The 14,938-nt window shown below is 41.7% G+C and overlaps 1 protein-coding gene across 1 annotated transcript in view; it reads left to right on the forward strand.

The window, feature by feature from the left end:
• Positions 1 to 14,938, forward strand: part of ntn4 (netrin 4) — a 30,084-nt gene that overhangs the window by 5,495 nt on the left and 9,651 nt on the right. The window contains exons 3-5 of the mRNA XM_046072447.1: positions 5,428 to 5,706; positions 11,590 to 11,716; positions 12,608 to 12,793. Coding sequence (XP_045928403.1) covers positions 5,428 to 5,706; positions 11,590 to 11,716; positions 12,608 to 12,793 — 592 coding nt within the window. The remainder of the gene's footprint in view (positions 1 to 5,427; positions 5,707 to 11,589; positions 11,717 to 12,607; positions 12,794 to 14,938) is intronic.

Consider the following 14,938-nt stretch of genomic DNA (forward strand, 5'->3'; position numbering starts at 1 on the left):
CTTTTCTCTCCACAATTCATGGCTACCTGCCAGAAGTGCTGTGGATGATCAGATTTGTATCAAGCCTTGGTTGAATTCCCACCATTTCTCTTAATCAAAACACCCTCAGAAAGCAGATTAACGCAGGTGCAAAGGTGGATATACACCTGCAGTGAGACGCTGGAGGGAGTGACAGAGAGTTTCCTGCTCAGTATGCAGCCTTTTCTTCCTCTATGAATTAATTGTTCATGATGTCATATCATGCACACCCTATATGACAGGTAAACCATGTTATAGGCAGACGCTCATGCTTTTCTAATCAAATGATCTGAAGTACACCCTCTCTATCATTACCCTCCCTACTGGAACAAATTCAGGTCTTTCTGCAGTAAGTCACGCAACGTGCAAGAGTCACAAAGCAGGGCGCAGCCAGGTGGGGGAAGCTCTGTGAGTGTGTATGGGCATGAGTGAGTGTTTAATAGGCGTACTTTGACTGTAGCACGAGAGGGCTTCCTGAAGTCTATTGATGTTTAATTGAAGCAGTGTGTGTCGGCCGCTGCTCTGCAGATGTGTGTGGAGGCGCATGCCAAGCGTGGTGCTGCTCTGGACTCCCTGCAGTGCTCTCTGTATGCTCTGTATGTTCACGCCCTCTTTGACGGGCTCTCCATGCTACAACGCCTTCAAATATTCCTCACATCTGTTATGTTCTTATTCTGCAGCTGTATCATAAATTCTTCTCTATGTATTACCTCTGTGTTTATTTGTATGGTTTTGTGTTTGCATGTGCATTTATGGATGAGAAAGACCCCAAGGACTTTGCCTTTGGTGCATTTATTCTATGATTTTTTTCCCACCTTTTGTGCAAGAAGGTGTGAAAACTTCTCTTTCTTTATTTCTCTCTTTTGACTCTGTGCTTCACATATTGGTACGCACGTCTCAGCCACCTGTGCTAGGAGCATGACCTTTGCCCTCTGACCCCTAAACTGCTCACCCAGAGGTTAAAAGAGGTCAGGTAGCACAGACCAGCAGCTGCTGCTGCTCAGCTGTTTGCATTGTAGTCAATTGCCTGTGCAGGGTGTTTATAACAGAACCTAGTTTGCAGTATGTATGATTCTGTGTTTCGGTGCTATAGTATCTCACTTCCTGTGTTTCATGAGCAAATATGAAAAGTGTCTATAAGCATGGATGTTCACCTGCTTATGTATGAATTTCCTCCGACTAGCATTTATTCAGGACACCTGTAATTTAGTTTCAAGGTATATTAATTTATTATTGACCCTGGAAATAGCAATTTGACCACTTACTGGATATGTTTCTGCCTTCATCAGCAAGTTTTCTCAGCTGTCACGGAGACTATGGAAATTAACCCGTAATTGTTAAACTATAAATTGTTTCAGAAAGAAACAGAAGAAAGAAAATCTTTCAGAAAAAGGTTTTTGCGGTCGTACTGTAGCTGGGAGCGATTACAGGGAGCAGGTATTCTCAGTTTTCTGCACGTCTTCTTTGTCCCGCAAACATGAAAGCATGTCCTCTATAATACTGAAAGCTTTTCATATTCACCTGTAGTGTGGTTAAAAAGAAGTGGTGTGTGTGTGTGTGTGTGTGTGTGTGTGTGTGTGTGTGTGTGTGTGTGTGTGTGTGTGTGTGTGTGTGTGTGTGTGTGTGTGTGTTTTATGGTTCAGGTTACATTAGCTTAAGGTTAGGCATGTAGTTGTGATGGTTAAGGTTAGGGTAAGGGGGTAGGGAATGCATTATGTCAGTGGGATGTCCCCACAGGGATAGTGGAACAAACGTGTTTGTGTGTGTGTTTGTGGAGTATGCAGGACTCCTTGTCTTATTTATCAGGTCAGCCAGGCTGGAAGAATGTGAGTGTTTGTTGTAGAGAGTGACCTCCTTAGGGAAGAGAGTGAGGCAGGCAAGCCTACACACACACACACACACACACACACACACACACACACACACACCTTCTTTATCTTTTCCACAGTTCCTCGAACACACACACACACACACACACACACACACACACACACACACACACTTGTCTGTGGCCTTTCAGATAAACACACATACAGTTGGCTCTCCGTCTGTCTGCTGGAAAGGAAGTGCCGTTGCTTTGATGGATGTTGGTACTGTTGGCTAGACACCCTCCCCCTCCCCCCTCTGTTTCACTCTCTGTCTTTCTCCTTCCATCAATGCCCATTGTGCCTGTTTACCAGATTACAGTCCACAGTGCTTTGATGGAATTACGCCTGTTAAAGCCAGACTTACTTTATTTTTCAGCCTGAAGTGGACACATGCTCCTCAGTATACCCAATGCCTGAGGACTCAGACAAAATTAAAATGTTTTTGATGGCAGGTAAATCACCGACGTGCTTTCGAGTTTATATCCCCATTTTGTCTCTCCCACCTACTGTTTTCATTCTAATGATAAATATCCTCCATAGAGCCAAGACTCTAATTCCACATAAGACACACAGCAGTTGTTGAGGATATTTCTTAAGGGGCTTTGTTGATGTAACAAGGAAAGGTCTTGCCCCCCCATTACATAGACACAGAAGAGAAATTTCAATAGCAGTGACAGTGAAAGTTTAAACGAGCAGATGTGTTTCATTCTGCATTTGTGAATTCAATCACAGTTAAAGGTTCCCTGTGAAGTTTTCTTGTAAAATAAAAAGTAAGGATAAATGTTTATACTCAGTGTTGCTTACCAAAACACCTTGAGGTCCAACAAACCCAATGAATGCATGTCCTTTCTCATTAAACATTTTCAATGTATTTTGAAACCTGCGTGTTACTACCAACTGTACAGCAGTGACAGAGTGTGAAATTGTAGGAATGTGTGTCGCATGTTTGTTCACGTACGTGTGCTAGTAGAGTTTGAGGTACAACGAAAACATTGCTCCATAGCACCTCTAGTGGTCAAAAATGCCACAGGGTAACTTTAAAGAGCAATTCACACAGAAAACGTTTTTGACGCCTATCACTCACTGAACAGGCAGACTCTTAATTTTAAAAAATGCGACAATTCACATCGACTCAGAGACCCATGCAAAAGAATCACCTCTCCATGGTTTCTTGTTTCACTATTAACTAGGCGGGAAATAAAATCAATAAATCAACAAAGAAAGGAAATTCTGTTTTCTTCCTGTATACTCTTCCTGGAGTCCACTTGACAGTAACTTTCAGTAATCCTGGTGGAGAGAGTTTGGAGTCTGTGTGGATTGAACAGGCTGGATGCTTCAGGCGCCACTCTCCTGTCGTTTTTTATGTGGATTCCCAATGTGATTTTTACAAAGGAGCAGATTTTCACAGTGATTTAATGTCCCCATGCATCCCAAAGTTATGTTTTCTGCTGCAAGAGGACACATTATACTGTAATTTACAGTAATTTACACTAATTTTAAGTAAATAAAGTAGTCCTTTAAATATGTTTTAAAAGCAATAAACAGTTAAACAGCAGAGTGATGGAGCTAATTGCTTTTGTTATATTATTCATTCTTTAAAATTTAAAATTCATAGTTAAACTTTTTTAAATGTTTTGGTCCCCTAAAATTCATTAAGGGCTCTCGGGGTGTTCCCAGACTCAGATTAATATAGACATGAGTCTCATCGGCGTATTTGCAAACACTAATATTTTGTGTCTACATTCAAAGAAAAACTATGAAGCACAATTGTTTAATGAAAGCTCCAATATGGTCTTTTATGGATTTTTTTGTTGTGTAAAGGAATGCATGGAGCTCATGTTTGTGTGCATGCCTATGTGGATGTGTGTGTATTTTAGTGTTGCTGTGGTGTCACTGGGCTGTCGCGGGCCTTTTGTCTGACCCTGAGTTATGTGAAGCCGCATCTCCATCCCCGTCTTTGTCTGGCCCTGCTGTCCGTGCTCTCCCGTGGACCGGCGCCCCTCATCCTATTTGTCGTGTTCTCTTAATTGTGGACCACAATGCCGTGACCCCGTGACCTTTTCCAACAACGGGGAAATTAATAGTGCACCTCCCATCACACTCTCAGCTAGTCATCCAGCCAATGAGGGAGCCGCATGGGGGCTTTGCTTGTATCTCAACCAAAGCTTCAACCAAAGAAAACACTCACACACAAAAACACACACACAACTCATCCAATGATATCAATGGCAGCCAGTGACAACAACACACACTTTGTTAAGAGACACACTACAAATACACACATGGCTTTCTCACAAGAGTTGGGAAAGACACCAACTTTTTCACCCTGACATCAGCAGCTATGTTGGTTGATTGCGGCAGCGGTCACCATGGCAGCCTATAAAGGGATCTTCATCTTCCAGGGACCAGAAAGAGAGGAGGAGGGAGAAAGGTTGGGTGCACTCATTTAAGGACACCCATCACTCTCATGGTCATGTGAGGACGTAGTCAATGACACTGAGGTGAAAGGTCAAAGTTTAGCACCCGAATGATACTACAACAAACCCCCATTAACATGACAGATGTAGTGACATTTGTAGCATCAAGGAACCTAATTGTGCCACTGAATGCACCCGTCTAATCCTACTGAATTATGAAGTGGGCTGCAAGGGACAACAGTGTCCCATTTTCTCATTTCTGCTATTAAGAGTTATATTATTCTTTTCTGTAATTAAAGGCAAAAAGCAAAAGTTTAAGCCCAACAAAACAACTCCACCGTCTGAAGGGAGAACTAAGCATGTATGAGTTTTTAGTGTACAAGATCCTCAAAAACTGCATCTAACACTCACCCCCGTTATCAGAAGTATCAGAAGCTACAAAAAGTTTCAAAAAAAGGATAACGAAGTTCTTGAACTGCCCCCTTCATTTACCCAACAGTCTTGTCCTTTTGGTGATTCTTGCTAAAAAAAACTAAACAAAACATGATCACGTAAACCAAGATGTTATGGGCAATTAAATAGGCTATGTGAAATGTTATTTTTGGTTATCAAAATCATACAGATGGAATAAGTGAAAACATGTCGGAACTTTTTTGAAGCATTAAAATTTTTTTTGTCTAGAAACATCTCCTGAGAATTGGTTGAGTTTGGCAGCTTGAATGTGGACCAGGTGACTTTCCACCTCAAATCACACAGTTAATAATTGATTTAAACTAGCGTTGTTCTGCAACTACACTGCCAATTTCTTACTTGAAAATGATCAATAAAAAAATTTGCTGGATAATTTAGTTTGAAAATGAGAAGAAAACAGTCCTGACGAAACAAGTAGCATGTTCCTCCAATCAGGTGTTGCAGTAAGGTCTTTCTTTGTTAGGCTAATTGAATTGTGATGTGATTTCTAGTCATAGTCCAATTGAGTTCCTGTTGTGTCTTTTCCTGCCTGGAAAATATTTAGTCCATTCAACACATTAGGAACTTTTGCCCCTAAAAATCAGAAGGTAAAACAACTTCCATAATTGATTAATTATAAAATGTGACAGAAGATCTCTTTCTCTGCCTAACAGGTGATCTACCGTACCCTCCCAAAGTGGGAGTCTCTGGATCCTTTCGGGGCAGAGGGCCAGCAGCAGCTGAGGGTGACCAACATCCGAATCCGACTGCTGAAGTGGCAGCCGTGTCCCTGCCAGGCAAAAGACCTCGCCTCCGCACACAAAGCTTTTCCCACCCGACACTTTGCCATCTATGACCTGATAGTGAAGGGAAGCTGCTTCTGTAACGGGCACGCCGAGCAGTGTGTCCCTGCTCCGGGGTACCAGCCCATCAGAGACCGGACCAACCATGTGGTAAGAGTGGAGCACTGAGTGAGTTATTATGTTCTTCATTATGTGTGTTAGATTGCATTTTTTCCCCTATACAAAATCTTACTATAAGATCTGGAAATTATACTTTAAAATGTCTTGAACTTACATGAAAGTTCATTCTTGACCTTGGACATATGCCTTGATAGCAACATTTTTTATTTACTAAATAGTGCACTGTATTTACAGTCTATACAGGCCACTGTATGGACTGTCTGAACTCTAAGGGAGAAATGTATGCATTATGTGTACTTCAAACATTCCCACAATGGAACGAAAAAATTAGGGCTGTATTCTATGTACTGTTCACTGCTTTCTGCTAACAATCTCACAGTGTGTTGTAGAGTTAAAGGATTTTCTGAACCAAGGTGCAAGACTTAACAGAGTTAGCCACAGTTTAACACAGTTTAGTGTGTAGGCAGGCCATACAGGAGCCAATAACACAGACTGGTGTGTACACAGGCCATAGCATGAGCACCACATAGGCAAACTGAAAGATCAGGCGAGGAGCCGAGTGAAGAGCCGGGATGGATATACTGCAGAGTCATGATTGGTGGATGAGTCACAGGCGTGCAGGTGATTAGCAGCAGGAGCAGGAATGGTGTGCCACGCCCAGACACACACACAGAGACAAGAAACCAAGGGAGAGGAGAATAGCTGAAGACAGCAGGAAGGAGAGAGAGGCACAGCCGGACCATGACACAGTGCAATTTACTTTATAGATGCAGTCATAGGACACCACACCTGTTGGTGTTCATGCAAAATGATAATATAAGGGTTCAAAATCTCAGTTTACTGCTAACTATTGAGTAAACTGTTTACTGTCTATAATATAGGAGTAGTGAATGACTTTACGAGAGAGTGATTGCGAACACAGTCTGAATCTTATTTGACCTTTTTGTCTTCTTTGTCTTTCATGGCTTGCATGCACAGCAAATTTACATTATCGCCCTCTGCAGCCATCAGACATATCTATCGTATCATCCACTTGTTTGTGCAGGTACATGAGTACGGGCACTAGTAGAGCATGAGATGCAAACAAATAGGAAATTTTTTTAACCTTCTTTTTAAAAGTTACATTTGTAAAAAAAAACAAAACAAAAATGCTATTGAAAACTGTCATAACTTGAGGTCAGTTGAAAGCTCTGAATGAACTAAATGGATCTTAATTTAAGATTTATTATATACTATACTATATACTCTTTACCAGTAATTACATTTCCAATGCAAATATGCTTGTTCCTTGATGTTGTAATAGGAAATCAAGATTATATGCCTTGATATTTCAAACTAAATTAATTGTTCACTTTGTGTTGGCAGTCGTCTTAGTAACAAACTAGGTGTCGCCTTTCTCTCTCCTGCTTCCTCTGTTCTTCTGGGTCTGTCTGGTCAGATAAAAAACTGCCTTTCCGCTGATAACAAACCCAAGAGATGTAGATATTGATTCAACTGAGGATTAATGATAGTGTGATGTGATATTGTGTTTTTCCTGGACGGCAACCATAAGTGTTTCAGAGCCGGGCTCCTATCACAGCCATCTCCACAAACAGAAAACGCTGGATGACTTTGAAGCCGAGCTGCAGCTCTACTGCAATCAGTGCAGGAAAAAGAGAGTCAACAAGGAGTGTCCTTTACTGAACTTAAAGTATATAAGCAGACAGACAGATGTAAATATACAGCAGTAAAGCCACACTAATAATGGATTTTAAGGCTGCTAAGTATGAATAAATATTTAACAGCTCATAAAAATCTGATAACAGTATCAGATTTTTCAGCCAGTACTCGTTTTTCTATATAAACACCTAACAACACTAACATTTCTGATATGGATCAGACTAAGATATGCACTGAATTGTTTTTTCTTTGCTGATATAGGCAAATTTGTAATGAAGCTGCATATTTATTGGACGCAGTCTTTAAATCTTTTAATCTGACTATTTTCATGCCAAGAAATTCCAAGTGGCTCAAAGTGTTTTCACCAGGATTTCCTTCTTTTGAGGTTAGAAAATCCTCTGAAACAGTAAAAACTCTCCTCTGCATGCCAGGATTATAATAATAGATCATGTGAATGCTTACTTGTGTGGAGTATGACACCAAGTGACTGAATTTCATTTTCCCTCACAAATATTAGTCCAACTGCAACCAAGACCAAAACCAAGAGAGTTTGAACAGTAAATCCTTCTTAACCATCCTCACAACATTTCCTCAGATCATCGGACCGTCATTCTGCTGTGTGCCATGCGGGAGCGTTCTGTAAACACACAGAAGTTATATAAGTGCCTTTTTCAGCCTATCAGCAGTTTGTTTTGTGTCTCTGTTACGACCCAGCGAGCCATCGTTTCTGGCAAAACCCAAACAATCAGAGCAGCACAAGATGGGAGATGAGGGTAGAGATTTTCACTCAAGGAAGGGAAGGGTGTGTGCTGCGGTGGACGAAGTCTTCAGATCCTTTACTTAAGTAGAAGTACTTCTAACACACTGTGAAAATACTCCACTATAAAAGTCATGCATTCAGTTAATTAAACAATAATATGTGAGTATTATCAGCAAAGTATCAAAAGTAAAAGTACTCCTTCTGCTGTAAACTGTTCCCTGTCAATGCTTTACTCTCATATCTGGTGTTTCTGGATTAATATTACTGCTGCATTAAAGTGTATGTTGCTGTGTATGTTTACTGCTGTAGATGTTTAAGACTGAGATAATTTTAGCTACTTCATGTACTGTTGGGTATTTTAATCTACAGCAATGCATCATATTTTATAAGATCATCAAATGTTTGTAGCGTTGCTGTCCTGTGAGAACCACGTAGGACTAAAAAGTCAACTTTTCATGAGAAAAACAGCCAGTTTTCAGCTTTGTTTATTTCTATCTGCTGAATATACACAGTGCAACATTATATTATTTTCTGTTCATATACTCTATGTACTGTATGTCTTATTTGTTTGGTGTGCTGCTCTAATGCAGCATTCAAACCAAACGCGAATCTAACGCTCTCCTCGCGGGGGTTTTATCGCTGGACAACTGCTGTTCACACACAACACTCACTTTGCTTTTGGTCTGAAAGCACGTTATGTGTGTGCAGGGCCGGCCCTGACAGTGTTGGAGCCCTGGGCAAGATTTGAAATCGGCACCCCTCCTCCCACCATGACAAAATCCTACCGGGGTTTACCACCAGGGTTGTCGTCATAATGTTTAAAAAGTTCAGCAGCCAAACTCACAATTTTTGTATTATAGCCAAGTCAATAATCATGGTCCATAATGAAGAAGTGTGATTAACCTCCACATCATAGCCTAAATTGGGAGACTGGTTGTGATGTTACTCCCTTTAGACCGTTTGACAAACACTGTTTGGGACTGCATGTGAAACCAAAACCAACCGAAAACACTTCTGATCAGGCAGAAATCTCACCACAAATCCACACACGTTAACATCAGCAGCTCTGATAAAGTGCAGCTCACAGTCCCAAACAGAGCAAGACTGCGTTTCAGTTTTATGTTTATATTGCAAAACTCCAGTTATGTTACTGTCTGGACTCACAGCGCGAGGTGCACATGATTAAAATCGCCGGTGTCGCATCATCTGGGCGGAGTTGATTTGCACTGAGTCGAGGCAACCGCCTACGCCACGGGCCGGTCCTGAGTGTGTGTGCATGCAGTAATCAGCAGTGAAAGTGGTCCTGATATGCCAAGTCATTACCGCCCAGACCAGTTTGTTTGTTGTTGATGTTTTTTTTGTGCTCCTGCCCGCCTCCCCCTAGATGGGGGGTTTTGCGGTTCAGGGTGATTACACTGTCTGCTGGTTAGCCACAAAGCCAACACACATAAACACCCACACATTTACACACACACAAACATCCATGGGCAGCTACTGGAGCATTGGCAGCAATTAGTCTAGTCTAGTGTTTCTTTCTCTGCCTCTCTTTCCGTCTTTCTGTGCCGCCCTTACTATCTTTCTTTTCATTTCTTTCACTTTCATCTTCCTCATGTATTTGCCTCATTTGTCTTGCACATTCTCAGTCTATACTAGGCGCAAAACAGATATGTAATGTGTTATGTGGCTCTGGAGGAAACTTTATAGTCTGAGAAGCATTGATCTAGACAGTTTTAAAAAATATTTGTCTCTCGTGAGTGTAGAACTAAATGACTGATTAAATCTGTACATTATTAGTCACAGGAGTAGAAGTGACGTAAAAGATGTGGTATTGGCATTGATAAAGTGATAAAAGTTAAATACTGTATACTATGTAAATCAAGTTTAGACTTTTTACATTTTGATGGTACTTTATAGTGCGACTAGCTGCAGGATTTAATGCTTTTATCTCAACCTTAGCACCCCTGTAAAAATACAGATTGTCCCTTATTTATTTATAATGGTCCTGGAAATACTAAAAACATTTGGCCTTTTGGTAGCGTTTGGTTACATTATCTGAACCTCCCAAAATATTGTTCTGGCTATAAAAACAACACAATTGTCCCCTTTTTAGTATAAAAGTAATGATATTAAAGATACCAACATGATCTGTTAGCTATCAGCAGCTTCCAGAAATATTTCTGTCAGCACACAGCATCACATACCTATGGTGGCCCTGAGAGCTCAACGCACTACAGCTTAAGAAAACACATGCAAGTAGACAAAACACAAGCAAATTAAGAAAACATCTTCACCAAGCTCTCAGGTGACCCTGAGTACATATCTGTCCAGCTCTGCTCTGTCCTCTGTGTGGCTTGTGTGAGTTTACATGATTGCATGTTTGCAGCGCTCAGTGTGTGCATGTGTTAATTGTCTCGTATCACGGTATGGTAAACATGTGCAATGGGTTGAAATACCAGCAGTCTGAGCCCAAGCCAGCTGCTGCTGCAGCTGCTACCTCTGCTGCTGGGCTTCTCCCCTTGTTCTCCTTCCTCCCTGTCCATTTCTTCTTTTTTCATGTCCATCATGTCTCTCCACTCCTGGCTTTTCCATTAATTACTTCTTCCTTATTTTCATTTTGCCGAAATGTGCCATTAGGTCTCCTGCTTCCTATTTTCTAGCCTCTCATTTATGCAATTGCTCCCCCTATTAGTGTGATTTAAACTGGTGTAAAAATCAGTCATGTGTGAGTGTGTTCACCTCTACATTGCAGGGCTGATCTGGGGTCAGTTCAGAGGACATGTTGGTTCTGACTCTAGTCTATAGCATGTGAATGTGTTTAACTCTAAACTCAGTACAGTGTGTTTGTGTGTGAATCAGCGCCATCACACACCGTGGGAAACAAAGAATTGGTGTGTGTTTTTGTGCATTTGCAGATTTTTCTGTCTGTGTCAGTGTGTGTCTACCTCCGTAATCATTGTATAATCGCCGGTGTGTGTGTGTGTGTGTGTGTGTGTGTGTGTCCTAGATTACAGTTGCATGGTGTAACGCAAACAAATAAAGAGCTTCCTCAGATGCCTTGCCCCCCCCCTCCCCCCTCAATCATTATCCAGCATGCATGACATTCCAGCTCACAGGAATGACAAGGAGATTGTTATTGTGCTCTCAGTGCTGCATACTTGTACTCTCCTCATACATACACACACACATACAGGCCTTTCAGACCAGAGGCCCATTCTTCTTTCCAGTGATGAAGCCAAACAATCAATCTCCATTCACTATTTTCGGACGAGAGAGTATGAGAGAGATGCAGGGAGAGGAAATGTAGAAGAAGAGGAGAAAGAGGGAGAGTTATAAAAAAGGAAACAGAGAAGAAGAAATGTCCTCAGGATTATCCTCACATGGGAAACTTTCCTCTCCATCTCCTCTTTTGTTCCTCCCATCCTTCAATCTCTACCGCTATAATTTTTGTTGTGACTAATGAGCTCTCTCTCTCTCGCTCTCTCTCTCTCTTACAGGTCCATGGGAAGTGTGTGTGCAGACACAACACTGCAGGTGATCACTGCGAGCTCTGTGCTCCTCTCTACAACGACCGACCGTGGCAGCCCGCTGACGGACTGACGGGCGCTCCACATGAATGTCGGAGTGAGTCGAAGAAACACTATCGCACCTTTTCCCCTACAGGAACAAAAAATCGATGTAATGTGTAGCCATCGTCTCTCATCCCACTTTCTTAGAGTACTTCCTAGAGTTTAATTTTGGTACTGCTAGAACAGGTAAACAGTAACCACTAATTACTACTGCTTATGCATGTTGAATAAAGCATGATATAGCCGTGAGGATTTGGCAAGATTTGGCGTTTGGGAGAATTGGGGTGCAACAAATGATATACCAGTGCAGAGGGAAAGATTAAGAAAATAAAACGACAGTAATGGTCCACAACTGGCTGTTGAACTTGTATTTAAGTATCAAGTTCCCAAAAAAGCAAGACATTCAAGTTATAGAAACTTACTTGTAACAGGCTTTTAACATTGATGTAGAGCTGTAACACCAAGTTTCTTAGTAAAGGAATTCACAAAAAAAGGCATCCTTCATGGAGGACAGCAGCTACTGTATAAGCATCTTGGATATTGGAACAGTGAATTCCAATAGAAACCCAGAGACACAGCAAAAATGTGTTGAAAAGCCTCAAAATGTCTAGCTTTTTGGAGCTATGAAGAGGCAGTTGTGTGGTGTGAAAATAATGCAGTTTGTATAATGTGAAGAAAGTGTGAGAAATGGCAAACTTACAGGCAGTGACTGTTTGTCACTGTTTGTCTATCTTTAATGGAATATTTCTTTAATACAGAATCGGATCAAAATGCCCCAATAAAGTACCTTCAGATTTAGTGCTGCCCATAGAAAATTCACAGATAAATAAGTAACCAATCAAAAGGCCAATACCAGCCCTATATTTTAGTCTAAAGCAACAGTGACTGACAGTTCATCCTGTTCGTCCATGTTGCTGATGCTCTGATTTCCTCCCTCTCACACCAGAGTGTAAGTGTAATGGACATGCTCAGAGCTGCCATTTTGATTGGACGGCGTGGCGTGAGTCCGGCCAGCGCAGCGGAGGCGTGTGTGACTGTCTGCACAACACGGAAGGACGTCAATGTCAGAAATGCAAAGCCGGCTTTCACAGAGACCCCCAGCGACCGCAAACCGCCCCCGACTCCTGCAAACGTAAGAGATGCATAGCAATTACATTTTACTAAACCTGTTGCTCATTTCAGTGAACAACCTGGATTTTAAGTTGATAGTACAGGAGCAGTGGATATGGTTTCTTATCAGCGTAATTTGGTTTTAATGAGTCAAAAAACGTGCAGTGATGGTCAGAAATAGGTCATTGTTGTTCATTCATTGTTGTTGTTTAACCCTGTTGTTATTACCGAGTCTACATTTACATGTTGGGTAAGGTCAGAGCTGGAATCCGTGAATTCACAAGCTCCATAGCTTTGGAGTCATTCTTTCTATTGATATGAACAGTTAGGTCTCCATTCAAGATAAATCTATCATATCTAGTGATGCCAAGTGATATCAGCAATGGTTATCTGATAATTCTGCTTTGAGCTCAAGAGCAAGATATTCAAATGATGTAAACACACACAGGTCAATGTCATTACACACCAACTGTGTAGAGAGAATGGCTGCAATCCCTGCTCCTCTCCTGTTTTGTCTGACTGATAAAAATTTGAGTTTGGAGGACAAGCCTCTGTCCGTGTTGTCACACCAGTAGTGCTGTTTAGCAGGGTCTCAACTCAGCGGCATGGGGTCTCTGATAGACACCTGAATGATGATGTCTGTGGTTATTGCAGCTTAACAGTTCATCGAGCTTCAGCATAGCAGCTTTAACAAACCTTGATTGGTGAGTGTGTTGCCTGTGTGTGCTGTCCTTGTCCTTGGAGCTTATCCATGCATTCTTGTTTTGGCATGGCATCCCAAGAGCATGACATAGATTGGCACAGAGTAGTCTGCAACCGGTGATGCTTGGATGAATCCCATCAGGGTTAAGTCAGTCTTTACAGCTCTCTTAAATAATTTCTTACTGGATTTGTCTTTGTGGCAGACAATGTCAGACCAAGTCCTGGCTGGAGTTGATGTTCTCGGGTCTAGCGACGGTGCTGTGCCAGTAAGAAGCATCATTAGGTAAGGCTGTTTTGAGAGCCTCCGTAGCTAATCCAGGGGCGTTAGGTCACATCCAAGGAAGTGGGACAGTCACGTCTGTGACGGGATGCTCTGCATTTGATGTGATCTGGTGTATAAAAGTCGGCCCGTTAGCTGATTGTGGCTCAGCATATTGTTCAGTGACTGCTACAGAGTCAGTGTATTGCTGACATAATATAATACAAATGTAGTCTTAATTTTGAGTAATTGTAGGTACCGCTATGTCAAACATGGTATTCATGGTACTTATACAGAGGTACAACATTTAATTAATAATCCTTAGTGGTGTCAAGAAATATTTTAATATCCTAGGCAAAACAAAAATTAGTCAAATCTGACCAAAAGAAGGGGATCCATATCTAATATTTTTTTAAACTGACCACATCATAAATCTTCAGAGAGTTGTTGCATGATTTAGTCCTGTCAAAGGAATTTCACTCTAAATATTAGATGAAGGGATGTTTCCATACTCTATGTTTTGACATGGTGAATCCATAACCGTGTCGTGTAGAACACACTGTAAAATGTCATAAAGCGTAATTAATCATACCAGTGTTGACTAAATGTTACTGGTGCAAATCATAGCATTAACCTCATACACACCACACTGGCACAGCGCTCTCGTTCTCTCAAGGAATGCAGAGGACTGGGATCACAAGCTGGGACGTGCTGGATATCACTTACTTCTGATGGGCACCTGGGACCTGGCTCTGTGTGTGTGAGACGGCTGACGGCCCACGCACTATCGAAGGTTGACATCGTAGTTAATCATCAGATGGTGGCATTCCTACGTCTTGACTCAAAGCTCAACACACAACCTTTGTTTGTCCATCTCTGCTTGATTTGCCATTTTTCAAATGTGACTCAGAGCAGGAGGAGCTTCAGTGTAATCATTGGTTGTAGTTGTGCATGTGTGGGTCCTCTGTGTGCATGTGTGTGTGAGGGTGGGTGGGTTAGGCGGCGTGCTGTCCTCCTGTGATGGGAAAAGTCTTCAGTAAACAAACGATAGTCATCCATAAACACACAGCAGTGGCTACATTCTCCCTCTGATTATCTGTCAGATTTGACCCAGTGAGCTCAGACCTGCAGGTATTCTGGACTCACACATGATTACTAGAATGTGTGTGTGTTTATGTAGACACACAGTGAACTTAAAACAACTGT

Source organism: Micropterus dolomieu, linkage group LG16 (genome assembly GCF_021292245.1).
Source record: "Micropterus dolomieu isolate WLL.071019.BEF.003 ecotype Adirondacks linkage group LG16, ASM2129224v1, whole genome shotgun sequence".
NCBI classification, from domain to species: domain Eukaryota; kingdom Metazoa; phylum Chordata; class Actinopteri; order Centrarchiformes; family Centrarchidae; genus Micropterus; species Micropterus dolomieu.